The sequence below is a fragment of the Canis lupus genome, chromosome 10 (assembly GCF_011100685.1).
Source record: "Canis lupus familiaris isolate Mischka breed German Shepherd chromosome 10, alternate assembly UU_Cfam_GSD_1.0, whole genome shotgun sequence".
Classification (NCBI taxonomy): Eukaryota; Metazoa; Chordata; class Mammalia; order Carnivora; family Canidae; genus Canis; species Canis lupus.
In genome coordinates, this window is record NC_049231.1 from 27,595,780 (window position 1) to 27,621,481 (window position 25,702).

Sequence of the window (25,702 nt, forward strand, 5' to 3'; positions counted from 1 at the left end):
TGCAAAGAGCCCGGCTCCATCTGGGTTTGTGTTTATTCAATACAGGCCCAGTGCCCGGCCCTTCCCCAGGGAAGTGGCTGAGCTAGGGGAATAAAATAAATAAAGGCCGCCGAGGTGTGAGTGTGGGCTGGGCTGGGGCCGGCCTGGGCTGAGGTGAGGGTGTACACAAGACACTGGACCCAACCTCGGCTGTCCACCCCCGGCCCCCCACTCCAGCAGGCTCCAGTGGTGATGCCCACAGGGAACGGGTCCTGGACGTCCTGCCACCTCTAACCCCACCTCCTTTCCGTGCCCCTTCTCTCCTTCCTAAGGCAGTTCCAGAGGCCAAGCTCTCCATCTGGCTGGGAAGGTGGGGAGGGAAGGCGGAGCAGGCCAGTGTCCAGGTCCCAGGCCATGGGCCCAGGGCCTCTCCTGGGCAGAAGCCCAGGCTCGCTGTGCTAGGACAGAGGAGCAGGGAGGCAGGCGCCCCAAGCCAGCAGGCCTTTATGCGCCACCCTGTTCTGCAGCGGCCCCGCCCCAGCTCCCATGCTCTGTCCTCCCACTCACCCTACCCCCCAGATCCGCACCCCATGGGGCACTCAGGAGTCACACCAGCTCCCACCCTTGTCCAGGGGCCCGGCAGCCCCTCGTGCATCTCTGGACGGCTCCCCAGTAGCTGTGTCCTCGTCATCTTCATCCTCTTCGTCCTCCCCGTCGGTGAACTCATCCTGGCTGAGGCCGTAGGCCAGCGTGGTGTGGGCCAGGTCCACCTCGATGGGGAAGACATCGGCATCACGCAGCACCGCGTAGCAGTCGTTGTAGTACTTGGACATGGTGGACACGAAGCGCTGCAGCTGGAACACGATGTCCTGGACTGGGGTGGGAGAGCGGGCCAACAGGCACCAGTGGAGAAGACCCGCCAAGGCTGCCTGGCCCTCCTCCTCCTAGGGGAGGCCCTTTTGCACCTCGCCGAGCCCATATGCCTTGGGTGCAGGCAAGGCCAGGGCAGCCCAGGCCTGTGCACACCCATGATTCCCAGTTCCCAGGTCAGAGAGAGGAGCCCTGCCACGGTGGGTAGATTGGGGACTGCACCCCATTGCACCCCATAGCAAGAACCAGGCCCACCCAAGCCAGACCCCAGGAAGGGGGATGCGCTGCCAGGGCTTTCCACCTTGGGTCAGCCCCAAAAGTCTGCCATGGTGGGGCTGTGGGACCCCACCTAAGGACCTTACCTCTCTGGGCCACAGTTTTCCCAGCTCTGAAATGGGGAGAAGATGGTACACATCCCCCAAACCCAAGGATTGTATAGGGCTGGCGTTGGGCATGCCTCTCCAGCCCCCAGTGCCCACCTACTCCCCTCACCATGCTTCTGGTCCAGCAACTCCATCTTCTCCAGCACATCCTTGCGCATCTGGGAGAAGCGGGCACGGGCCTCCTGGCGACAGCGCAGGATCAGGCGATACTCATAGTTGCCAGTGCTCACGCGGTACAGGGGCTCCCCCAGGGCCTGGGGCAGTGGGGAGCACATCAGCAACCCAGCGGGGTGGGTGGACATACAGGGCAGGGAGGCTGCAGAGCCCACCCACCAGCTCACACTCCTGCACCACATAGCATTTTTCAAAGCTCCCATGGTTCCTCACTTCCGAGACACCAGCGATTGCCAGAAGCACTTAGTAATAGCTTTGTGAAAAACAAAAAAAAACAAACCCTTGACAATTTAGTGCTAAGGTGGATCATGACATCAAAAATATTGAACATTTCCTCTTAGGAGTGAGGAAAGTCAGCTTTTTCCCACAAGAGCCTCACGAAGGCTGGGGAGTGGCCCCGCAGCAAGCCGGCCAGTGCTCTGAAGCCCAGGTGGATAGCCTCCCACCTCCAGAAACAAGAGCCCAGCCAGACCCCTCTAGCCTCTCCCAGATCAGCCTGAGCCACCCGGTGTCCCTGGCAGACCAGGACACTCTTGGGCCGCTGTGAGACAAGCAGGGGAAGGTCCATACACTCCAAGACCTTCCAGCACCGGGGCCACCCCCCAATCACCACTGAAAACTCACGATGCAGCTGTACTCCTCGTCATCCATTTCCTTCACCTTCAGGCAGTAGGACTGTATGGGACGGCGAGGTCACGGTGTCAGAGGGGCTCCACCTCCTGGATGCCCACCCTGATGCCACACTTCCACCCCACATAGTACCCCGCAGCCATGCCAGGCCTCCTGGGCCCTGCATGCCCTCAACTAGGATAGGCTGACACTTGCCTCTCATGTGGGAGGGTGGCAAGGGCCTAAGAAACAGCCCAGCATTTCCCAAACTCAAGTTAGGAGAGATGGTCTGGGGAAAAAGGGATTCCATGGTCAAAAGAGCATGGGAAGGTCGTTGAGGATTTATGGTGCACACAGGGATGCCAAAGGCTTTGGGAAGTCCTACAGCAAAGGAGCCTCAGCTTGCTTGGTGGAGCATCTTCCCTCAACATCTTTGACCATCAGAATTTTTACTTAAACATAAAACTCAATAATGTCCAGGAGACCCTGGTGGCTCAGTCCGTTGGGTGTCTGACTCTTGATTTCAGCTCAGGTCATGATCTCAGGTTCATGAGCTCAGTCCCGCATCAGGCTCCACACTCAGCGTGGAGTCTACTTGAGATTCTCTCCCTCAGCCCCTCTTCCTACTTACATACTCTCTAAATAAATACATAAAATCTTAAAAAACAAAACAAAAACCCAACTTGATCATGTCCCTTGGCACCCACTTTATAACCCACTATAAAAGTGACCAAATAATCTCAAGGGGTCAGAGTGGCCCAGAGTAAGCACTCTGCCTACCCTGGGCACCCAAAGGCTCCCTGAGTGGGCAGGGTCTGGGCTGCTGTCCAATTCCCAGTTCCTCCCAGGTCCCTGGGCTCATGTCCTCAATCAGACATGACAAAGGTTCTGGTCCCTTCCTGCCTACCATCCTGTGGCTAATCTCTAGGTGAGTTCTCTCTCTAGCATGCCAGATTCATCCCTCCTGGGGACCACTGACCCAGACTCACCCCGACTCACCCCTCCCTGAGGGCTGGGGACCACTCACCAGACTCATCCCTCCCCGGGGGCTGGGGACCACTCACCCAGACTCCCCCCGCCCCCAGGGCTGGGGACCACTCACCCAGACTCATCCGTCCCTGGGGGCTAGGGACCACTCACCCAGACTCATCCCTCCCTGGGGGCTGGGGACCACTCACCCAGACTCATCCATCCCCGGGGGCTAGGGACCACTCACCCAGATTCATCCCTCCCTACGGGCTGGGGACCACTCACTCAGACTCATCCCTCCCTGGGGGCTGGGGACCACTCACCCAGATTCATCCCTCCCTGGGGGCTGGGGACCACTCACCCAGATTCATCCGTCCCTAAGGGCTGGGAACCACTCACTCAGACTCATCCCTCCCTGGGGGCTGGGGACCACTCACCCAGATTCATCCATCCCTGAGGGCTGGGGACCACTCACTCAGACTCATCCCTCCCTGGGGGCTGAGGACCACTCACCCAGACTCATCCCTCCCCGGGGGCTGGGGACCACTCACCCAGATTCATCCCTCCCTGGGGGCTGGGGACCACTCACCCAGATTCATCCGTCCCTGAGGGCTGGGAACCACTTACTCAGACTCATCCCTCCCTAGGGGCTGGGGACCACTCACCCAGATTCATCCATCCCTGAGGGCTGGGGACCACTCACTCAGACTCATCCCTCCCTGGGGGCTGAGGACCACTCACCCAGACTCATCCCTCCCCGGGGGCTGGGGACCACTCACCCAGACTCACCCCTCCCTGAGGGCCGGGGACCACTCACCCAGACTCACCCCTCCCTGGGGGCTGGCGACCACTCACCAGGTACTCAAACTTCACATCCAGGTACTTCTTGATGGTGAGGCGAGTGTCTGGGATGGCTTTGTTGAGGTACGTATTCAGGTCTGTCAGCATCTGGAAGGGAAAGTGGAGGCAGACACCTAGTCCCAGGGGGCAGGGGCTGGGCTGGCTGGCGTGACAAAGAACGGCACTGACCCATCAATCCTTCTACTGGACTCAGGTGTCAAAGCCAAAGAGTGACAGACAAGTCGGTCCATTCAAGGGTGAGAAGACAGGCTGGGCCAAGGGTAAACTGTAACTAAGATGGAGCCAGGGGCAGAAGAAACCAGCCTGGGGGTCAATGCTGAGTGAGGCCAGGGAGGCAGAGTGACTTACCACAGTCAGTCGTGCAGGTGACCACGCTAGAACCTGCACTTACATTTTCTGACTCCAGTACAGGACACTTTCTGTATGCCACACTGTCCCCTCTCTACCCTCACATGCTGATGCACACATGCCCAACACCACCTACCGGCTTGATGGTTTTCAGCAGCCGGATGCCGAACTTCTCGATGCTGCGGTGGGCGTCAGCAAACTTCACAAAAGCCTCACTCGCGGCTGGCTGGGGCTCCCGCACCCCAATCACAGAGAACACGTCCCCAAAGGCTGCAGGATAAGTCTGCCCTGAAGACTGTCCCTACCTGACCCCTTCATGGAGAAGCCGGGGATTTGCTGGGGAGAAGTGGGGCAAGGGGCATAGCAGGCCGAAGGTGAAGGCCTGTATGAAGTCTCTGTCCCCAAGGAGGTGGGTCTACACCCAAGAGAGCCGGGTCTACACCCAAGAGAGCGGCCCTCATTCCCCAGAGTGATCAGACCACGGGGGAAGAAGAAGGCTGGGTCAAGGTTGGAGAGGCTGCTGTTGCCTGGCAGCAGAGCACAGGGATGTGGAGGCTGGGTCTAAGGCCAGCGCTGCCGGCAGGAGTGGTGTGCACATTTCCTCGGTCTGGGATCATTTTCCCCACTGCAAAGTGGGGTTAACTCTAGCTGCCTGGCCCAGCCGGCAGACTCGTAGAAAATGAGACCACAAATAAGGAAGCCTCTCCACGTTGTAAGGGGCAGAACGGGTTACACTGGACCCCACACACCAGCTGGTCCAGATGTTCCCTGCTGGCCCCACCTCCCAGCATCTGGACAAGGCCCGGCCCGAACCTGGCATGAGGTCAAATGCTGTGGTGTCTGCCTGAGCCTGGTGAGGAAGGGCCCTGGGAGGAGATTGGCCACACCCTAACTGCCTGGGGCAGCCCTGAGCTCAGAAGGGAGCGACGGTCTTCCCAGGGTCACACAGGTTTGGGGGCACCCTTACCCCGGTGTGTCTGTGACAGTTCGTAAAAGGCCCGGAGGAGGTTCTTGGTGTGTTCCGTCATTCCTGTAGGAGAGAGCCAACTGTAGGGGGATGGAGGCACATGGCAGGACCACAAGGGCCCCCAGGACATGGCCTCCACCCCCACCCAGAGGTCCTCACTGTTCCCACAGCCCCACTGGGGCCCAGGGTTGAGGGCTTAGCCGCGGCCCCAGTGCCACCCAAGAGGAGCCCCCATCAGACAAGAGACCCAGGACCTAGCAGGGGCAGAAGGTGACCAGGGCTTCCTAGGCGCTGCATCTTTGGGAGACAGATTCCAAGAGGCTCCCACCATGCTTAAATGTGCTATTATTTGAATTTTTATGGATATGTATTACTCTCATAATCAGGAAAAGTATGTCTTAAGAGGCTTTCTTCCGAAGAATTCCTAACGACCACAGTCCTAGAATCTCATAGGCCAGCAATCCTGCCCCTACTGCCACCATTTCCGAGCAGGGCTGTGAAGATCTACCCGAGGGCAGAGCCAGTGCCAGGTACCCCCTGGACAGGACCCGAGGGGCCGCCTCTCACCTTTATACAGCTCGGCTGTCCGCTCCAGCTCCTCCAGCCTCTTGACAAGCCCGTCTGCAGGGGAATCAGAGAGAAGGTGGGTCCAGTGAGTCTATATGAGCACAGGGGTGAGGAGAGAGCAGGGTGGCCCAAGCCAGGCTTGGGAGGAGAGGCAGCTTCCAGAAGAGAACAAGGACTGGCACAGAACGGGGGTCCCAGGGAGGGGGATCTCAACTGGGCTCAGAAGTGTTCCATAGCAGCCCAGGACACCCAAACCAAAGGCCAGCAGGGGACAGGGAGGGCCGCCCTCGGGCCACTCCTAAGTCCCCACCCCAGCAGGCTGGGGTACAGCAGATGGGCAGAAAGGTGATGATCATTTAGGCACTGCCAAAAGTCATCAGGAAAAAAGGTTGGGTCCTCCCAAGGCCCGATCTGTGGGTAGTTCCTGATGGCCAGCCAAAGGCAGGCCCCATCCCAGTGGTCAAGGCCTCCGTACTTCTAACACAACCCCTGCCAACAGCCAAGGAGGCAGGCAGGCAGAGCTAAACCGGGGAGATGAGTCGTTTTGACAACCCCAATGCAGGCATGACGCAGCCCCCTCCGCAGGAGAAGCAAATGTGACAGCTCAGAAGGGAGCATTGCTCGGGGAGGAAAAGCTGGCACTGGACCAGGCCTTGGTGATCAACATTCACTACTTAACAGAGGTTCTTCGAGCACCTTTTGGGTGCCGGACCCCATGTCAGGGCCACAGAATGACCTTAGTAAATGTTATCTACGTCATGTCCTCAAGGCTCATGGTCCAGCAGAGGAGACAGTGGCCAGGCACTGGGGGCTGTCAGGGGAGAGGTGGGCACAGCTGCCTTGCCACAAGGGCTCAAAAATGGGAGCAACTGGACTGCTGGGGCCGGCATTTCAGATCAGGGAGGGAGGGCCCCTCCAGCAGTGAGGGGATGAGGGACCTCCCACCTCCCCACCAGGAGCGGGGCAGGGACTATGCCAGTGGCTTCCTCACATGGTGGCCCCTCAGGGCAGGGCCCAATCTCACTGAGCTCCAGTGAGCTGTGAGCCAAGACCCATCACCCAAGGCTCCTTGCCCATAGCTCAGTCCTTCCTCCGTATGAGCCTTTGGGGTAGGGATTACTTTCTCATTTTCTGTGTAAAAGGAGGGACGTCGTGTCCCAAGGCACACAGCCAGGCACTACTCAAGGCAGGGTGCCCTCTAACCACCCCCACCCCATCTCCTGTGTTGACCTGGGTCAGGGTTTTCTGAGCAGGAGGGGAAGGAGATAGAAGCCGAGTCTGGGCAGAGATGGTGGGTGTGTGTCAGGTGGCAGCAATAGGGGGAGGAATGGGCTCAGTGGGCTCTGGCGGGGGGGCTGTGTGGAGCATCTCAGAGGTCTTCAGGAGCTTGGCCACTGGTTGGCCCCCAGGCTCTGCCTCCCCAGAGCCCTGGCACCTAGCCAGCCTGGCAGGAAAGGAGCCACGTAAGCGCCATGCTGTTGTTTTTAGCTGGGTCATGGGACATCATGACAGCTTCAATTTTAGAAACCCTATTTAAGGCTGGGGAAATTGCAAGGTTTGGGGGGAAAAAACACAACAACCAGTTCTAATTTCATCTCAACGCATGGTAACTACAGTAACAGGGATTTATAGACACCAAGAAGCTGAGAATAGCAGCCACCACTTTTGTACGCTGCTTGGAACGCGCTCGGACCCCACCCCCACGTCCCAGCCAATGAAGCCCAGTGTGCCCAACTGAGCCTACAATACATACAGGCATTTAAACCCACCCCCACACACGCGGAGCACAACTGCTATTTATAAACTCGGCCTGGGGACCGTGGGGAGCAGGACCAAGTGTTTTACTGGCCACACGGCGGCGGGTGCGTGGGTGTGAGTGTGCGTGGCCCTGGCTTTCCCCCTGCCCCCACCTCCAGTCCTGGCCAGGAACCTCTGAGACAGGGGCAGCAGCGCCACCTCCTGGAGAAAGGCAGGGGCAAGGCGGGCAGTGCAGGAGCAGAAAGCCGGGGCCACACTTGACAAGAGGGCACATGATGGCCGCCCCTGGCTCTGTGACAGCAGCTGGGGAGAATGGCAAAGGCATCAGCTCAGGGAGCTGGAGCTGAAAGGAGACACCTCTGCGCTCTGCATCTGTCTCATCTGTGACCTGGGCCTGGAATCCTAGGCCTGACCATGGAAGCCACTGGCTGCAGGATGCCTTAGCTGACTGCTGTGGACGCTCTCTGGGAGGCAGAGAGGCCTCTGGGAATGCAGATTGGTGACCAGTGGCCCCATGGGCAGCAGGAACCATGTCGGGTCCATGGGCGGCCATGGTGCCCCTTCCTCTGGAAGCCTGGGCCTGCGACCCCGTCCCCGGGCCAGCTGGGCAGGAGAGGACTCACCATTGCACAGGATGGCCCGGCTCAGGCCCAGGGCATCTGCAGTCCCGGAGCTCATGTTCTCTACCAGCCGATGCTTTACTTTCTTCAACACTGGGAGCAGGGGAAAAAGGGACTCAGTGATGGGGAGTGTGCAGCTGGGGCCTCAGGCATCCCTGCCCCAGCTCATCTCCTCATGGTGAGTGACAGCAGGGGCTCAGAGGGCTGCCCTGAGCTCTGGTTCAGGGGTGACTGAAGCAGGGGGAGCCCCCATAGGGTTGTGCCAGGTCCCCTGCCCTATTCCCTCTCTGCGAGAGCGGTGCTGAGAACTGGAAGGAGGTAAGCATGTAAAGTGCCAAGAGGCGAACCAGGAAAGTCTCTTCTCCCTTCCATATCTGGGAGCAGAGCTGCCATCAGTGACCTCAGACCCCCAGACTCGGTTACCGTATACATGTCGCGTACTGAGTCCCTGGAAGGGACCAGAGACTTATAAGGGAGAACCTCTGGGACAGACTGATCTTAGCCTCTCTCCCTAAAAACCAGGAGGTGACTGTGACGCTAGGGTGGAGGAAAAGTGTGCTGGGCTCCAGAGCTGAGAGATCTGGGTGTGCATCACCCAGGGGACATGGAGCCCTCTCTGGGCTCATGCCTTTATGTCGAATGAGGTGACTGGTCCAGAGGACCTCGAAGCTGCAGTGTCCAGCTCTAGAGTCTGAAGCTTCTACAGAACCAAAGCCCAGCCCTCCTCAGCAGGAGGCAACCTGTCCTAGAGGATGCCGTGGGAGGAAGGGCTGGCCTGGGACCCTCTGCCCAAGGCCTGAGGTCCAGTTCAGACCTTGAGCCTTCCTGGGAGTAGGCAGGTGGAAGAAGACGCCAGGGCCAAGTAGGGGCATGCATGGGCCTGAGGCACCATGCCCTAGGCATGACAATCCTAGGGCAGGGAGGTCCCAGGGTAGGTGGCCTTGGGAGAGAACTGCAACATGGGACAGAGTGAAATCAGGGACAGATTTCTTGGGTGCAGCTGCAGGAGAGCACCCCAGGTCCTTTGCATTGGTTTGGGCAAAAACCATGTAACACTGTCATAAAGACACAGAACAGGGCCAGGGGCTTGTGGGGCCACCGGGTGCCACTGCTCTGGCCCACTTACCAATGTCAAGGGACATGCCCTGCTTGGGGTCCGCCTGCAGCTTGTTGTAGTGGATCGTCACCTCACCCTGAAAAAGGACAGGCACAGTTAAGAGAGAGTCTCCTGGGTCCCAAGCCTCTTCCTTGGGGAAGCCTGTCTTCCCTGAAATCTGTGGTCATGAGAGCATCCTGAGCCCTGGGAAAGGCCCAGATCAACCATGAATTCGGCTATGCGGGGCCAAGGGCTGTGATGTGGCCCCGCTTTGTAACTGGTTTGTTCCCATGTCCCTCCTTGTCCCACGAGGTGCCAGGCCCTGGGGAACCAGCAAGGACAAGGGCAGAGACAGAGCTCACAGCCCGGTGGTCTCTGATGTCCTGAGGTCCAGTGAGGTCAGGGGTCCCACCCTTCCCCACGCCATGCTCCAAGCCCTCGCTTCACAATTTGCCCCACATGGAGTATCCGCTGCGCTCTAATCACCCATGCTCAGCGGTGCCCCATTCACTCAACTAACACATCCATGCACTTTCTCCGTGCCTGGTGCTGGGACACCAAGGAGCATGTGCAGGGCAGCCCCAGCCCCTAGGGCCCACACCAGCAAGGAAGCCAATGCAAACCACATTCTACAACTGGAAGAGAAGTGCCGGCTTCTCCTGAGAAGCCTTCCCTGATCACGTGAGGCCACCACGGTCACTGTCATCCATGCAATCCTCAGACCCCTTAACTTGGGACAGAATCCATTCAAATACAACATGGGATTTCAAAAATGAGTCCTGAAAGGAAAGCAAAATGATCTGATGCTGTCACAGTGAGGGGCAGAGGCAAAAAGCTCCCTCAGGCTGCGCAAGAGTGTGTTGTGGGGCCTCAACAGGCAGCAGCCAGGGCAGCAGGACTCAGACCTGAGCAAATCCCTTCCTCCCTCTGGGTGCCAGTAAACGGGGACAGCAGGCCCTGCCCGCCACCCAAACAAGGGGGCTGGAAGACCCCTGGATTAATGTCCAGGCTGTGCACACATGTGAAGCGCTCTTGTCCTCCTGGGCACACAGAGAGCTGGCGTGAGGCAGGCTTCAGAGGATGGGCGCTGTGATGGGTACAGACATGAGGTGTGAGGAAGGGGCCACAGGAGACACCCACCTCCCAGGTCTGTACCGGGATGAAACACTGTCCACCTGCTTCCCGACGTGCCACACCAGGACAGGAACATCCAGCCCCGGTAGAGCGGAATGGGAGAACAAAGGGGAGAAGGTGGAGAAGCAGCTGGCCCCAGGCTAAGGTAAGAGGGACTGGCAGGGACGCTGGTGCCAGGTCCCTAAGACATGGAGGATGGACATGGGGTGAGGAGAGGTCTGAAAGGATGGGATGAGGGAGCTAGAATACTCGGCCAAGCTCAATTTACAGTTGGGACCCTTGACTCTAGGACTCCAAGGTCATCTACTGGCTTTGTGCGTCCTTTGCTGTTTAGGTTTCCCAAGACTTACTAGCAGCCAAATCTCTAAGAAATGGCAAAAGGGCTCCAGGCTGCTTCCATGAGTGGTCAGGACACTGCCTGCCATTTGTGGTGGTAGCAGGGGCTTACAGGGCGAGGCCTCAGCTATAGCAGCTGGGGTGGGGTGTGGGGAGTCAAAGACAGGCCGTGTGTGATTGTGGTCTGCAGAACAGAAGACCAGCAGCTGGACAGAGCTGCTCCAGGCCTCAGAAGTTTCCCTGGGGGACTGTGAGCCCAGGAGGACCCTGTGGACTGAGAACTCCTACAGAGATGGGGGGGGGCTCCTCTTCCCCCCCACCCCTCCCAGACCCAGTATGGCCCAACCGACATTTACTGAGTGTCTACTGACTCCAGTACATTCACCTTGGACCTCCAGCTTCAGTTCTAGCCCTGAGTGGGGACACAATGGATCACTCTGAGGCATGGCTCCTAATCCAACAGCTCCCCTGGGGGCTGAAGGACAGGGAACCGAATGGTCCCCACTCTTCTGCCAAGGCAGCACAGTGGTCCTGGAGCACGAGTGGTATTTATTGACCAGATGTGGGAGACAATGAAGGAGGCCAGAGTATAGCCCAGACCTTGGTGTACTGAGGGGGCAGCAGAGAGACAGCCTGTCCCCCTCCAGGCCTATAGGGGGCAGGTTGAGTGCCATCGCAGTGGCTTGGCTGCCTGTGTCTCCCTGCCCCCCTAACCACAGCAGCCTTACCTTCACCTCCTGAATCATCTTTGCCACCTCCACCTTAGTTTTGCCTTTGATTGACCTGCCATTGACACCGGTGATCTCGTCGCCAGCCGCCACAGTGCCGTCCAGGGCTGCTGGGGTGTTGTCAAACACCTGTGGGTGCAAGGGAGGGCAGTGTGGGGGAAACAGTCATCCCCTGAACCACAACTGAGCCTACCTTGGTCTAAACCTCACACACTCAACTGAGTGTATGCTCCTCCAAACTCAGTTAATAGATTTTCCGCCAATGCTGTCCTGGGCTGACTTGAAGCCCCAAAGCACCTCTGGTCAGTTCCTGTGCCTCATCTCAGTCCCCAAAGAGTAAGGACTCCACCGTGCACGTGAGACTCTCCTCCCAACATGGCCCCTTCAACAGGGTCCATACTCACTGAGGCGTGAGGCTGGGTGTGCCTGTCAAGCACACATGTGCAAGTGCTGCTCAGGGCAAGGAGGAGGCAGGACACATCTGCATATGCAGAGATGGACAGGAACACAGAAATCATGGCCAGAAAATGGCCACCAGGACAAACATCTGACACTGCCCTCTCTCTACTTCATCTTCAGCTGCTACATTTTCTACATAAAGTACGTAGAAGGAACAACTGGTAACTTTTCATATACATAATGTCATGAGGAAGGAAGAAATTGAGATGACAGTTTCTTTCTGTTAACCTTCCAGAATCACACTAAAAAATAATTATTACTATTTTTTAAAGACTTACTTATTTCAGAGAGAGAGAGTGTGCATGTGCACATGCACAAGCAGGCGGAGGGGCCGAGAGAGAGAGAAAGCAAGAGAGAAGCAGACTCCCTGCTGAAAGTGGAGCCTGATCTCATAACCCTGAGATCATGACCTGAGCTGAAATCAAGAGTCGGACGCTCAACTGATGGAGCCACCCAGGTGCCCCAATATATATATATTTTTTTTTAAACGGTAAAGGAGACAACGAGAGGGTATACCTGTCCTTGGAAGATAGACAGTGGGAATCCAAGGCCTGTGGAAGGACTTTAGTAAGAGAGATCTAATCCTTGCTGGAAATTGCCAGTGGGTTAGAAAGTGGACCTCTAGAGACAGCCACGGCGGGTGGAAAGCAAGGTGCAGAAAGTAGGGAAAGGACTCAACTCCGGGCTCCTCCATCCACAGGGCTGTCCATCATCACCCCTTCTCTGTGGAAGATGGAGGTGGTTTCCCCAGAGAAGCTCTGGACTCGGGCCCAGGGACCAAGGAAGGCAGGAGAGAGGCAGGGGAATGGAGAGATTTGGGTTTAGCAAGTTCCAAAGCCCCCTCACCCCAGTGGGGCCCCAGAATGCCAGCAGCCAGGCTTACTGCCCTTCCCCACAGGACACTGGAGGCCCCTGTCCTCAACAGCTTGACACAAAGGCCCGTCTATGCAGACACTGGGAGATTCCCCCACAGTTCACCCCACAGGGAAGTCCCCCGGACATGGCCTGTGCACAGATCTTCAAAACACCAGTAGTACATGGCAGTGATGATTCACTCATCCTATAAAGAAAGGCGAGGATTACCGGTCACTTAAGAAAAAGATCCCATATAAAAAATAATTACACAGAAAAAGGGAACCACAGGAAGCAGAAACAAAGCAGGGGTGATACAAAGAAAACCATAATTAATGTCTTCGAGGTGATTAGAAAAAACTGGAAGATGTAAAAGGATCGACTCAAAAATAAGAGGGGTGACTGGATGGCTCAGTCGGTTAAGTGTCTGACTTTGGCTCAGGTCACGATCCCAGGGTCCTGGGATAGAGCCCCGTGTCTCATGTCTTGGGCTCAGTACCCAGCAGAGAGCCTTGCTTCTCCCTTTCCCTGTGCCCCTCCACTTGTGTGTGTGTGTGCGCACGCACGCACATGAGCGTGCACTCTCTCAAATAAATAAATTCTAAAAAAAAAAAAAAGGAAAGATCTTTTCGAAATGCAAAACGTAACTGAAATTTACAATGTCAAAGAAGCTATGAAACCAAGCCAAGGAAAATGAAAATGACATGGACAATCAGAAAACAAGAAAAATATTAGAAGATCAATTCAGAAAGCCCAACAGAAGTCCCAGAAGTCCCACAAGAGGGAATAGAAACCAGAGAGCAAGATCCCATCAACGAGCTAATACTAGAAACTTCCAGGGCAGAGAAAGACATGAGGTTCCTGGAGGGACGCGCCCTCTGAGCTCCAACGCAACAGACAGACAAGGGCCTGTGCCAAGAGCCATCATCATGACCCTGCAGGATGCCAAGAACAAAAGGAAACTCCCAAGAGTCTTGAGAGATCAAGGATAAAACATATTACAAATAAAAGGTCACTGATCAGGGCACCATCAGACATAACAGTGCTGACGGCAAAAGATAATGAAAGGAAGCCATTGTATTTCTAAGTGAAAATTATTTTCAAACTTGCCTTTTTTTTTTTTTTTCTTTTTTGGGAGAGTCATTCTTGAATTTGATTTGCCGAAGTCAATTGGAAGGGATATGAGAATAACAACAAAGACAGGATAAGGGCATTTTCAGAGACTCAAACTCTCAAAAAATGTACCTCCATGCAGCCTTTTCCAGAAAGCTACAGGGGGATGTGCTCCACCTCGATGAGGCAGTAAGCCGAGAAAGACAGCTCCTGTCCTGCACAGCAAAGGAAACAGTCCACAAAACTAAAAGGCAACCTACACAGAATGGGTGGAGATATTTGCAAATGACATATCCGATAAAGGGCTAGTATCCAAAATATATAAAGAACTTATTAAACTCAACACTCAAAAGCCAAATAATCCAATTAAAAAATTGGCAGAAGACATGAACACACATTTCTCCAAAGAAGACATCCAGACAGCCAATAGACACAGGAAAGAATGCTCAACATCACTCATCATCAGGGAAATACAAATTAAAACCACAACAGGATATCACCTCACATCTGTCAGAATGGCTAAAATCAACAACACAAGAAACAGAGTGTTGGTGAGGATGTGGAGAAAAAGGAATTCTCTGGCACTACTGGTGGGAATGGAAACTGGTGCAGCCGCTCTGGAAAACAGTATGGAGGTTCCTCGGAAAGTTAAAAATGGAGCTACCCTACAATCCAGCAATTGCACTACTGGGTATTTACCCAAAGAATATAAAAATGCTAATTCAAAGAGATAGGTACACCCCTAAGGTTATAGCGGCATTATTTACAAGAGTCAATATATGGAAGCAGCCCAAGTGTACACTGACTGATGAATGGATATAGAAGATGTGGTTTATATATACAACGGAATGTTATTCGACCACAAAAGAGAATGAAATCTTGCCATTTGCAAAGATACAGATGAATCTAGACAGTATAATGCTAAGCAAGATAAGTCTATAAGAAAAAGACCATATGATTTCAGCCATTTGTGGAATTGAAAAAACAAATGGGTAAAGGGCAAAACAGAGAGAGACACACACAAACCAAGAAACAGACTCTTAACTAGAGAGAACAGGGACACCTGGGGGGGCTCAGTCGTTAAACATCCAACTCTTGATTTCAGCTCAGGTCACAACTGCAAGGTTGTGAGATCAAGCCGCACATCGGGCTCCACCCTCAGCGGGGAGTCTGTTTGAGATTCCCTCTCTCCCTCTCTGCCCCTTCCCCCAATGCTTTCCCCCTCTTTCTCTCTCAAATGAATAAATAAACCTTTAACTAAACAAACAAAAACTTTAGAGAACTGACAGTCACCAGAGGGGAAGGGGGAAACAGGTGATGGGAATTCAGGATGTCACTTGTCGGTGATGAGCACCAGGTGATGTGAGGAGGTGTTGGATCACTAGTATGCACACCTGACACTAACATCAATTACACTAACTGGATGTTAGTGTAGTTAACAACATGTTATGTAGTTAACCATATGTTAACTAACTGGCATCAAATTAAAGACTTGAGAGAAGGAAAGAAAGAGGGCTCCTGGAAGTAGGGGAGCCCCCCAGAGAGGGAAGGGGAGGCACAGTGAGACAGACTCCAGAAAGATGAGGGCAAACAGCTGCCTGAAGAAAGGTAGTGAACGTCCAAAGAGAATGCAAATGGAAGAAACCCGAGAAACCTGTTCAAAAAAGAAAAGACTGAGTTAAGAAAAGAGACCAGAGGCTCCTCAGAAAGTTAACCACAGAGGCACCATATGAGCTGGCACCCTGCTCCCACTCTCAGATACACACTCCCTAAAAATGAAAGCATGTGTACACTCAGAACATGCGCATGCATGTTTACAGCAGCATTCTTCATAACAGCCAAATGTCCTTCAAATGAATGGATGAACAATTGTGGTACATCCACAAAAATGGAATATTCGTCAGCCATAAAAAAATATGCCAACACTGGAATGAAATTCAAAAACATTATGCTCAGTAAAAGAATCCAGACCCCAAAGGTGACATGTCAGATTCTTTTTATATAAAATGTCCAGAAAAAAACAACCTATATAGTAACCAGATTACCCATCTAAAATAACCCTCTGCCTCTCCCCATCAAATAAATAAATCTTTAAAAAGGTGGGGGGGTGTGCAACAGTGGGTGCTATTATTTGACACAGGCCTTCTAGTACTCTCGACTTGTTCAGAGCAAGTCAGATACGCTTTGATAAAAAAAATTCAATTTTTAAAAACCAAATTCTATTATTTTATAACCGTAGTTTGTTCTACACAAACCCAGCCCCCAATGGGTGAGAAGGGGGAGGTGGCAGGGACCAAGCAGGCATGTAGCAGGGGGGCCCAGGCCTGGGCAAGGCCTCCCTAATACCTCCTGGGTCAGAGGAGGCCAAAAGCTCGTGAAGGCAGCACCCAGAGTAGACCAGGCTACATCCCGGGAATCTCTGTCCTCAAGGCCCAAAAGTGACTCTTTTGCAAGATTCTCAGAGAGACAGCAGTTTCCCATCTGCCACCAATGGCTACTGAGCTGAGAAAGTGGGAACAGAGTAGAAGGCAGGTCACATTTATGTCTGTGGCAAGCTTCCTTTGGAGCCTACAGAAAAACCAGTGACTGACCCGTCACAAAGTAAACTGTCCCCACTGCTCAGAGTCACAGCTGATAGAATGTCACCAAAGCAGCTTCATCTACAAGAACCACAAAAATGTTCAGTACCACTGGCAGAGTGTCTCGGGGACATGAACAACTGCTAGGTACAAAACAACATCTTCTACTTCGTATTTATTAAATGCCGGGCAATGTTTGGGGCATTCTGGTTAATCCTCACAGTGACCTACACATTTTACACTCTCACTTGCCAGATGAGGAAGCTGAGGCCCAGAGAGCTTACCAAGTAACTCGCTGCTGAGCAGGGAGGCTTACATTTGGGTTCACCAGGCCACTAGCATCCCATGGACTTGCAGACTTTCCACTAAAATTCACATTCCACTTGCACCAGTACCCCAGGCCGACAGTTTTGTGCATTTGACCCTATGACACATGTTGTACTTGGTGCTGACAGCAGTGAAAAAGCAGGCTGAGATCCTGTCCTCACAGTGTGGTGTCTGGCTAGCAGTGAGATAGAGGACGACGAATGGGCAAACCCATGATTACAGATGGTGAGCGGAGCTGAGAAGGGAAGGAGCGCATTGATACAGCAGAGAACAGGGTGCATCTACTGAGGGGCATGCCCGGGAAGGCCTCTCTGAGGAGTTCAGGCCTCAGCTCCGCAGTCAGGAAAATAAGCCTGCCCCAGGGGAGGGAGGTGGCTCACCCCTTCTAGGACCTCACCCCCACCTCCAAAGCACCCAGTACCTGGACAATATAGAGGCAGGGGCAGTACTGGGCCCCTCCTCCGATGCTGATCCCGATCAGGTTCTGAGCATCCTTCTGTAGGGTCACCTTCCCAGGCACAGTAGGGATTCCACTAGAAAGAGAAGCACATGTGGCCGAATCTCCTGGGAGGATTCCTTAAAGGGGACGAGGAAGGAAGCCCCTGAGAGGCTCCAAGTGCTGCTCAGCTTTTTCTTTTCTCAATTGGCCAAAAAGACAGTGTCTGGCGCTGGCACATGTGCAGCTCTTAGGAGTCCTGCAGATGCAGGATCAGATCCCGGCTCTGCCACTGACCATCTACAGGACTTGGATAAGTAAGTCACCTCTGTGCATCTCAGTTCCCTCAGCCATAAAATGGTATGGATGGAAATGGCTTGCTACTTGGTGAAAATTCTTATAAGAAAGCACACGAAAGGCACTTAACACCAGTCCAGCCCAGAGCAGGCACTCCATGAAAACAGATTCCCCCTTCCCTCTCCTTCATCCTGTCTCTGAGGCCTGATCCAGACTCTGTCCTTCTCACCTTCTCAGGCACAGGTGGAACATTATGGCCACTTGCTCCAGGAAGCCTTCTCCTCTTAAATTATCCATCACCCATCTCTCAGTTGCTCTGCTCAATTACCTCTCAATTTTCAGTATAAACCAGCACTTGTTTATGTTCTGCTGTAAATATTTGCCTCCATTCACTTATTCATTCAACAAACCAGCAACCTACTGATGGTGAGTCGAGCACCATACTAAGTGCTGAGGATGCAGGCAGTGGACTGATGGAGGGCAGATTTTAGTTGAGAGACTAACAATTTCTGAAAATCTGTCCTACTAATTACCTATACTGGGAAGGAAAGTATGTTTACAATACTCCCATTCACCTTCAAAACCTGGCTCCACTGCCACCTCCTTTTTGAAGCCTTCCCTGAACACCCCAATCAAGAGACTGCTCCTCTGCTCTCTCCTTGTAGCCAGGCCATTCTCCATTAGTACCCACGTGGCCCTGACTTGTCATCTGCTAGGGTGTCCGCAGCCCCCTACAGATGGTGAGCTCCTGGAAGGGCAGGGTCCATTTCTACTATAGAACAAGACCTACTTAACCCCCGCTGAGAAGCAAGGGTCTGTGGAGCTGGGAAGTCTGGGGATCTGGAGGCCCCGGGGCTCGTGCATTCCTGGGACTTGGAAGGAACAAAATACTCACAGTTTATCCTCCTCGATGTCATAATCCAAGTCTGCAAACATGGTTCCGAGAGTTGAGGTGGGCTGGCTGACTGCCCAGCTCGGCAGGGGAATGGGGAACTGGACCAGGGAGAGAAAAGAGCGTAGGGTTCAGGGACCCGAAGTGCCTAGATGTCAACCTCCACCCGGGGGATACGGGGGGAGCCGGACCCTCCCCTGTCCCTCTGGACGGTGGGGGTAGTCCCCGAGGTTGGGGGGCGGGAAGGGACGGGATTCTTACTAGGTAGAGGGGGGAGTTCCAGGCCAGGGCGGTGAGCTCACACCCCAGAGCCCGCCCCACGGATCTCCAGGCCCTTGGGAGCCACCTCTGTCGCTCACCGGAAGCGTCGGTCCCACAGCCGGGTCCAGGCCAGGCTGGCACCTGAAGCCACCTGCCGTTCCACCTGTCGGCGGCCGCGACTGTCGCGTCACTTCCTCTTTTACGCGGAAGTCCCGCCTACCTGACCACCCGGGTATTGGCCCCAGTTCTTGCAGACAACCCTCCCTCCCTGGCTCCGGGCTCTCCCAGAGCCAGAAAAGAGCCCAAGTATTGACGGAAGCTCGCCGTTAGCACGAGAAAGCGGAAACAGAGGAAAGGTCTGGAAGGGCCGACGACGCTCAACCCCGCCCTCTGCCCCGTGGCCGCCGCCATCTTGGTGAGGGCAGGGCTCTTCCCAGCTTCCTCCGCGGGACGCCGGGGACCACGCCGGCCGAGCGGTTGCCGTGGCAACGGAAGCATCCTTGGGCGCGGAGGCTTCCGGCGAAGTTCAGTGGAATGCAAACCTTTTCATGTTTTTAGCACCTTGGCCTAGGGTGCTGAGTCTCCTCTACTAGGATGTCAGCCTCCGAACTGGAAGGACCCTTCGAGGCTACTCTCAGTCTGCGACCAGGAAACTGCCAAAAAAGAGAAGAGATTTTGTCCAGAGCCGCCCACCGTTGGTATAAGGTCAAGATCTTGACCCTGAGACTCCTGCCACCTAGTGCAGCGCCCCTTTAACGCCTGCACACTTGTATTCAGTGGCTCTGTTAACAGATTGGGCAAGTTACCTGCCGTTGCCTTTATGTGCCCCCTTTCGCCGTATGCAAACAAAGAGCACTGAGGCAGATGCTTTCTATGGTATTTGGTGAGAGACTCCTCACACCTCATCTCTGTCTTTAGTCCTGAGGAGCAGCCCCCCTGAGGCCCACGGAGGATCACAGCTTCCTTCCAGGGGCGGCGGAGGAAGGAGCCCCACCCCACCCCGCACCCCCTCTTTAGGAAGCCCATCGGAGTCCCGGTAAATGTGCAGAATGCCACAGTAGCGGGGACCTTTCCATGTACCCACTGCTCTGCAGCTCAGGTGACTCACAGGGCCTCAGAGTTCACCATGACCCTGTGAGAGGAGGACATGGGTTGTCAGCCACATTGTGCAGGTAAGGAAACAGGCACAGAGAAGCAGCTTCTCCTCGTCTCACAGTCAGTGGCAGAGCTAGGGCTGGAACTTCCAAACCCTGTTCAGGCCAGGATTTTAATTTTAAAAAGCAGCAACTGGGGCACTTGGATGTCTTAGTTGGCTAAGCATCTGATTCTTGATTTCCACTCAGGTCATGATCTCACGGTCATGGGATAGAGCCCCGCCTCTGGCTCCTTGCTCAACTCAAAGTCTGCTTGAGATTCTCTCTCTCCCTCTGACCCTTCCCCTCCCACATGTGCTGTCTTGTTCTCTCTCTCTCTCTCTCAAAATAAATAAATCTTTAAGAAGAAGAAGAAGAAGAAGAAGAAGAAGAAGAAGAAGAAGAAGAAGAAGAAGAAGAAGAAGAAGAAGAAGAAGAAAACGACACCAGCCTCCAAAGCCAGACACTTTAACAGGAACTGTGACTCCTCCACCCATGACTCTTAGCTCAAGCCCATGTTCTGCCATTTTATAACTGGGTGATCTTGGGTAAGTCACTGCCTGGCTCTGAGCTTCAGAAATCCATAGACCAGGGGAAAATGATCCTCCCAACAGGTACTTGTGAAGGTCAAGATGAAGAGGTCCATCTGACCTGCCTGATTGGGACATTTGCTTTATTGCGGTGTTCTGGAGCCAAGCCCCATGTCTCCGGGGCCTGCTTGTACAGAGAATAAGATCTGCCCCCGACCTCGGGAGGGACTTTCTGCCTGGAAAGATAAGAAGTGCTTACTCTGGTGAGAGAACAAGTTATTTGACCTTTATTTCCCCTCAAATTCATGGTCCAAACCTCACCCCCTTAATTGGCTGGGACAGGTTTCCCTGCTACTAGGGAGACCCAGGAGTTGACCCAGGAGACGCCCTCCACTGATGAAGTGGTTTGTAATATTTTCCCACTAATAGGCATTACCAAACAATCCAATTGTCTTTCCTTGTTTGTCACAGTGACACCACCCATTCATTGATGGCTTCCTGGCATCCCCTGGAAGGTGCCATGGGTTATAAAGTTCATACAGAAAGAGAATTTAAGGAGAAGCAGTTTAGAGTTTGTCAAGATATGAGCCCTAAGCCCCAGTTTTTTTAAGATTTTATTTATTTATTCATGAGAGACACACAGAGAGAGGGGCAGAGACACAGGCAGAGGGAGCAGCAGGCTCCATGCAGGGAGCCCTATGTGGGACTCAATCCCGGAACCCCGGGATCACGCCCTGAGCCGAAGGCAGACACTCAACCACTGAGCCACCCAGGTGCCCTAAGGTTTATCCATTCATTCCTGCAAGAAAGTATTTGTCTACTTTAATGTGTTAGCCCTGAATGCCTTAGTGCCAGCTAGTCCGGGGCCTTCCCACTGCCTTTTCTTTTTTAAAGTTTTTAAAAAATATTTTATTTATTTATTCATGAGAGATACAGAGAGAGAGCGGCAGACATAGGTAGAGAGAAGCAGGCTCCACGCAGGGAGCCCGACGTGGGACTCGATCCCGGGACTCCAGGATCACGCCCTGGGCTGAGGCAGACGCTCAACTGCTGAGCCACCCGGGCGCCCCATAAGCCCCAGTTTCGAAGGAGAGAAATCCTCCTCGGACAATGTACAAGCATGTATAAGTTAATCAACTCAGAGTTGGCTCAGGGAAGCCACGAAGGGATTTCAGAAGGCCATACATAATTCATGACCAAATGAATGATCCAAATAACTGTTTCTGGAACTTACAAAAAGGGGTAAGATTTGTGAGGAGAGACTGTCTGGTAAGGCTGCCTGGAAGAGGTGGGTCAGAACCAGGCCTGGAAGATGGGGAGGATGAGGCAGAAAAGAGATCAGATGAACTTTTTGGTTTCCTAGTGCAGATAAAAGTTATGTTTACACCGAACTGCAGTCTATTAAGTGGGCAAGAGCATACATCTAGTGCAGCCTGGGTGGCTCAGTGGTTTAGCGCCGCCTTCAGCCCAGTGATCCTAGAGACCCGGGATCGAGTCCCATGTCGGGCTCCCAGCATGGAGCCTGTGTCTCTGCCACTCTCTCTCTGTATCTCTCATGAATAAATAAATAAAAATTTTTTTTAAAGAGCATACATCTAAAAAGGCAAAACGTACATACTTTAATTAAAAAATAGTTTATTACTAAAAGAAAATGTTAACTATTATCTGGGCTTTCAGTGAGTCATCATTGATTGTAATCATTGATCACAGATCACCATCACAAATATAATAAAAAATTTTGAAATATCGTGAGAGTGACAAAATGTGAAACTGGGAGGCAAAGGGAGCAAATGCTGTCAGAAAAACAGCGCAGATTTGCTCAGCGCAGGGTTGCCACAGAGTTTCAATTTGTGAAAAACACAGTATTTACAAAGTGCAAGAAGGGAGGTTACCAGCATCTCCTGCAGAGCCTGGCACGATCCCCGACTGTGGATGTAAGTGCCCTTGAGATGGCTGTGGCTTGGTATGAGTTGGGACGTGTCCTGGGCCCTGGAGGACATGGATGGACAGGGAGAAGGGGTGATAAAGACCTGATCTCCCGACAATGACCTCAGCTTCCTCCATGGGGCTGGAATCACCACCCTCAGTGTAGGTCCTGAATTTTGGAATTTTGGTTTTTAACAAACAGCAACCTGTAAACCCGGAGGCTTTGTCATAGACTGCCGCCCCCGCTCCCACCCTAGATAGGCCCCAGCTCCAATCTGAGCTCTGCTGTTTTGTAGCTGGGGGATCTTGGGCAAGTCACCCTTTGCCTGGGAGCCTCAGCTGTCTGTAGAATTAAGGATGATGATCCCTCCCAAGACAGTAGTTAAAGAGACAAAGATTAAAAGGAGAAGCAGGTGGGAAAGTACCTCGTGAGTGATTCACTCGGCACAGATGACACAGGTTTTTATTGCCATGCCTCACTGCAATTATTTTGCCCAACTGCTTCAGAAGGTGGAGCCAATGGTGCACTAAAGGGCTTTAGGATGCTCGGGCCCCTGCATCATACTCTTGCAGGAAGTGTCTTACGTGGAGATTCTGGGGCCCTGTCTCAGACCTATTAGATCAGAGTCTCCAGCTGGATCTATGGGCAGACACGTTCCTATGTGTCCTGAGTGAATCCAGCAATTCCATCTACAGAGTGATGGCGCAAAAGGGATCCCAGCCCATTCCATCAGAGGGTCCCCTCCCCCAAGCCCCATGGCCCTGGCCACCAAGGAGTTTCACTCAAACCACCTATTAGCACGTAACTCTAATACCACGTTCTGGTCTATAACTGCACAGAACCCCTGCTAGACCAGCCAGTGAAGGTGGGGACATCTCTACGCCCCTCATTCCAGCAAGAAGAAGCTACCAAAGGTAAGACCTACATCCAAAAACCAAAGATTTGTCATTGTCTGTCAGGGGGAATGTAGAGGCCGCTCTTAGGCAAACAGGCTTGAGAGATGGAATGTAGAAAGGGGCTCACAGTGACGCCCTGTCTGAATGCAGGCAGGCCCATCAGGCAACGCTCCTCAAAATATCCATAGGCCCTAACTGACCAATGGGCTCCTTACAACCAGGCACAGTCACCAAAAAAGGGAAAATTCCATATGTTCTCACACCTCCTCACCTTTCCACTTTATATTGTTTTTTTTTTTTAAGTTTTATTTATTTGAGAGACAATGACAGAGAGAGAAAGAGAATCTGAAGCAGACTCCGCCCTGAGCACAGAGCCTGATGTGGGGCTCTATCCGACAACCCTGAAACCATGACCTGAGCCGAAACCAAGAGTCAGATATTGGGCAGCCCCGATGGCCCAGCGGTTTAGTGCCACCTTTGGCCCAGGGCCAAAGTGGAGACCTGGGATCAAGTCCCACGTCAGGTTCCCTGCATGGGGCCTGCTTCTCCCTCTGCCTGTGTCTCTGCCTCTCTCTCTCTGTGTCTCTCATAAATAGGTGGATAAAATCTTAAAAAAAAAAAAAAAAAGAGTCAGATGCTTAACCAATGGAGCCATCCAGGCACACCACCTTTCCACTTTAAACACAGCCCCCATCTACTGCCTCCTTGCAGACAGCCTCTCCTCTGCTGTCCTGCCTGCCGCTTCCTTGTGGTGTGTTCAGTAAACTTCTATCTCCCTTTAAAAAAAGAACAAACAAACAAACAAAAATAGATCAGAATCTCCAAGGAAGGGCAGGTCTTGGAGGCTACATTTTCACAAAGCTCCGTGGAATGGTTTCAATGCCTCCTGCAGTTTGCAGATCATCGTGTCACAAGCTCAGAATGGACAGTGCCCTTGCACATTCGGGTGGGCATTTTAGGTCTCCCAACAATCCCTGGGCCCCAGGGGTCTCGCCATCCAGGAGGAGCCCAGGATGTTATGTGGGCCCAGAGAAGGCTTCCTGGAGGAAACGACATCCCAGCTAAGTCCTAAAGAAAGAGCTGGTGCTCCCCAGGCTGAGAGAGGCAGGGTGGCACAAGCAGAGGGCACAGCTTGTACCCCAGGGCAGCCAGGGGTACAAGGCACAGCCCAATGTGGCAGGGTGACAATCAGTGGGGGCAGTGACAGCCATCCCAGTCCGGGTGGGAATACAGGGAGAACTGCCACCTCTGCCAGAGGCAAGGGTAAGAGGTGTCAGCAGGGCCTCAGCAGGGAGCTTTGAGCACCTACTCAAGGATGGATAGGATTCTGGGGCTCGAAAGTGGGGTGAGGACATCCACCCCCTTCCACAGGGCCTAGTCAGGGCTGGCCCTGGCTCTCACCCTCCAAGCTTGCTCCTCCTCCTCCTCCCTCCCTCTGCTCCTGAGTCGCTCCAGGCAGGCGAGCGACCTCTCACCTGGCCAGGCCCTGCCACTGAAAGTTGTGTGACCCTGGGAAAGTCCCAATTCCGCTCTGGGCCTGGGTCCCCTCCCAGATACCCACCCTCTGTTGCCAGGCTCAGTCTGGGAAAGCTAGCCTCCTGGGCCCCACATTCCTGGAGAAGTGCTGCCACCCAGTGGCCTTTGGGAAAATCGCCTCCCGGAACCCTGGAACCCTCGACAGAGTCCCTATTTTTCCACTCGAGTCACTGCCACCACTGGCCGGCCTCTGACCACCTGCCCAGCTCTGGGCTGGCCGGCGAGACCCAAGTCTCTGTACCTGGTGGGCGATGGGTGAGCCTGGTCACCTCTCCCAACCACCATATCTAAAACACCCCCGGTCCCACCACCTTTTCCATCCTCCCCCACCACCCAGCACCCATGACGCCCACCACCAGCTGGAATGAGCCCATCCTTGGTGTATGGGTTCACTGCCTGCCTCTTCACACATGTGAGCTCTGTCTGGGTGGGACCTCGCTCTTCCTGTTCCCTGACGTGGCCTGTGGCCTGGACATAGAGGTGCGGGACACGTCCTTACAGAAGGAACGGCCGCGTGGCTGGAGAGCACCATCTCAAGGGACTGTGGTAATGTTACATGAGCTAATGACTGGGCGCTGCTTCGCCCGGGGCTTGGCGCAAAGGCCCCCCAAGGGTCAGCTGCCCACACTACTGCAATTATGCTTGATTCTAAAACCCATTATCAGGTGGCGCAGCAGTTTAGCGCCGCCCTCAGCCCAGGGCGTGATCCTGGAGTCCTGGGATCGAGTCCCACATCGGGCTCCCTACGTGGAGCCGGCTTCTCCCTCTGCCTGTGTCTCTGCCTCTCTCTCTCTGTGTCTCTCATGAATAAATAAAATCTTAAAAAAAAAAAAATTATCCAAATCTCTATGCTACTGATGAACTCACACACTCCTGGTTTCTTGACCTTCACCGAGCCCTTTGAAGCCAGCGGGCTGTCAGTGAGGTGTCAGGCCTTGTGCTGGGGCCCATGGCGGTGCTGAGAAGAGGGCACCTTGGCAGGTGTGAGCAGGGGTAGGGTGTGGCATAAGAAGAGGTCAGTGAGGTGGCGGGGGTGTGGGGGGTGGAGGGGCAGATCACATGTTA

At 53.8% G+C, this 25,702-nt stretch overlaps 1 protein-coding gene and 1 long non-coding RNA gene across 9 annotated transcripts in view; one reads left to right on the top strand and one right to left on the bottom strand.

Moving 5' to 3' along the window:
• Positions 1–19,018, bottom strand: PICK1 (protein interacting with PRKCA 1). Of its 2 annotated transcripts, none has more exons than XM_038550621.1 (13): positions 18,616–19,018; positions 18,358–18,455; positions 17,151–17,262; positions 11,400–11,528; positions 9,232–9,298; positions 8,109–8,198; positions 5,728–5,781; positions 5,161–5,223; positions 4,330–4,463; positions 3,840–3,932; positions 2,031–2,081; positions 1,342–1,486; positions 1–853 (listed from the first exon to the last, which is right to left on the bottom strand). In XM_038550621.1, exons 2-13 carry the CDS (start codon positions 18,396–18,398, stop codon positions 579–581), a joined length of 1,254 nt encoding a protein of 417 aa, XP_038406549.1. In that variant the 5' UTR covers positions 18,399–18,455; positions 18,616–19,018; the 3' UTR covers positions 1–578. The 2 variants fall into 2 exon arrangements, with proteins under 2 accessions (XP_038406549.1, XP_038406548.1); XM_038550620.1 differs by having other exon boundaries at positions 18,714–19,017.
• The window catches only part of LOC111097651, a 10,612-nt gene continuing 3,555 nt past the window's right edge, over positions 18,646–25,702 (top strand). For 5 of the 7 annotated variants that reach the window (XR_005365592.1, XR_005365597.1, XR_005365594.1 and 2 more), the window contains exons 1-2: positions 18,646–19,787; positions 20,135–23,119. This is a non-coding gene — a long non-coding RNA (uncharacterized LOC111097651). The remainder of the gene's footprint in view (positions 19,788–20,134; positions 23,120–25,702) is intronic. The other 2 variants (XR_005365593.1, XR_005365598.1) reach the window with 2 other exon arrangements.

Bases quoted from the DNA above. Each gene is read 5' to 3' on its own strand.
- PICK1 (XM_038550621.1), bottom strand. From the start codon at position 18,398: ATGTTTGCAGACTTGGATTATGACATCGAGGAGGATAAACT. The intron at 5,224-5,727 runs GTGAGAGGCGGC...TCTCTCCTACAG, and splicing joins GACAGCCGAGCTGTATAAAG to GAATGACGGAACACACCAAG. The intron at 854-1,341 runs GTGAGGGGAGTA...CTCCCACCCCAG, and splicing joins GTTGCTGGACCAGAAGCATG to TCCAGGACATCGTGTTCCAG.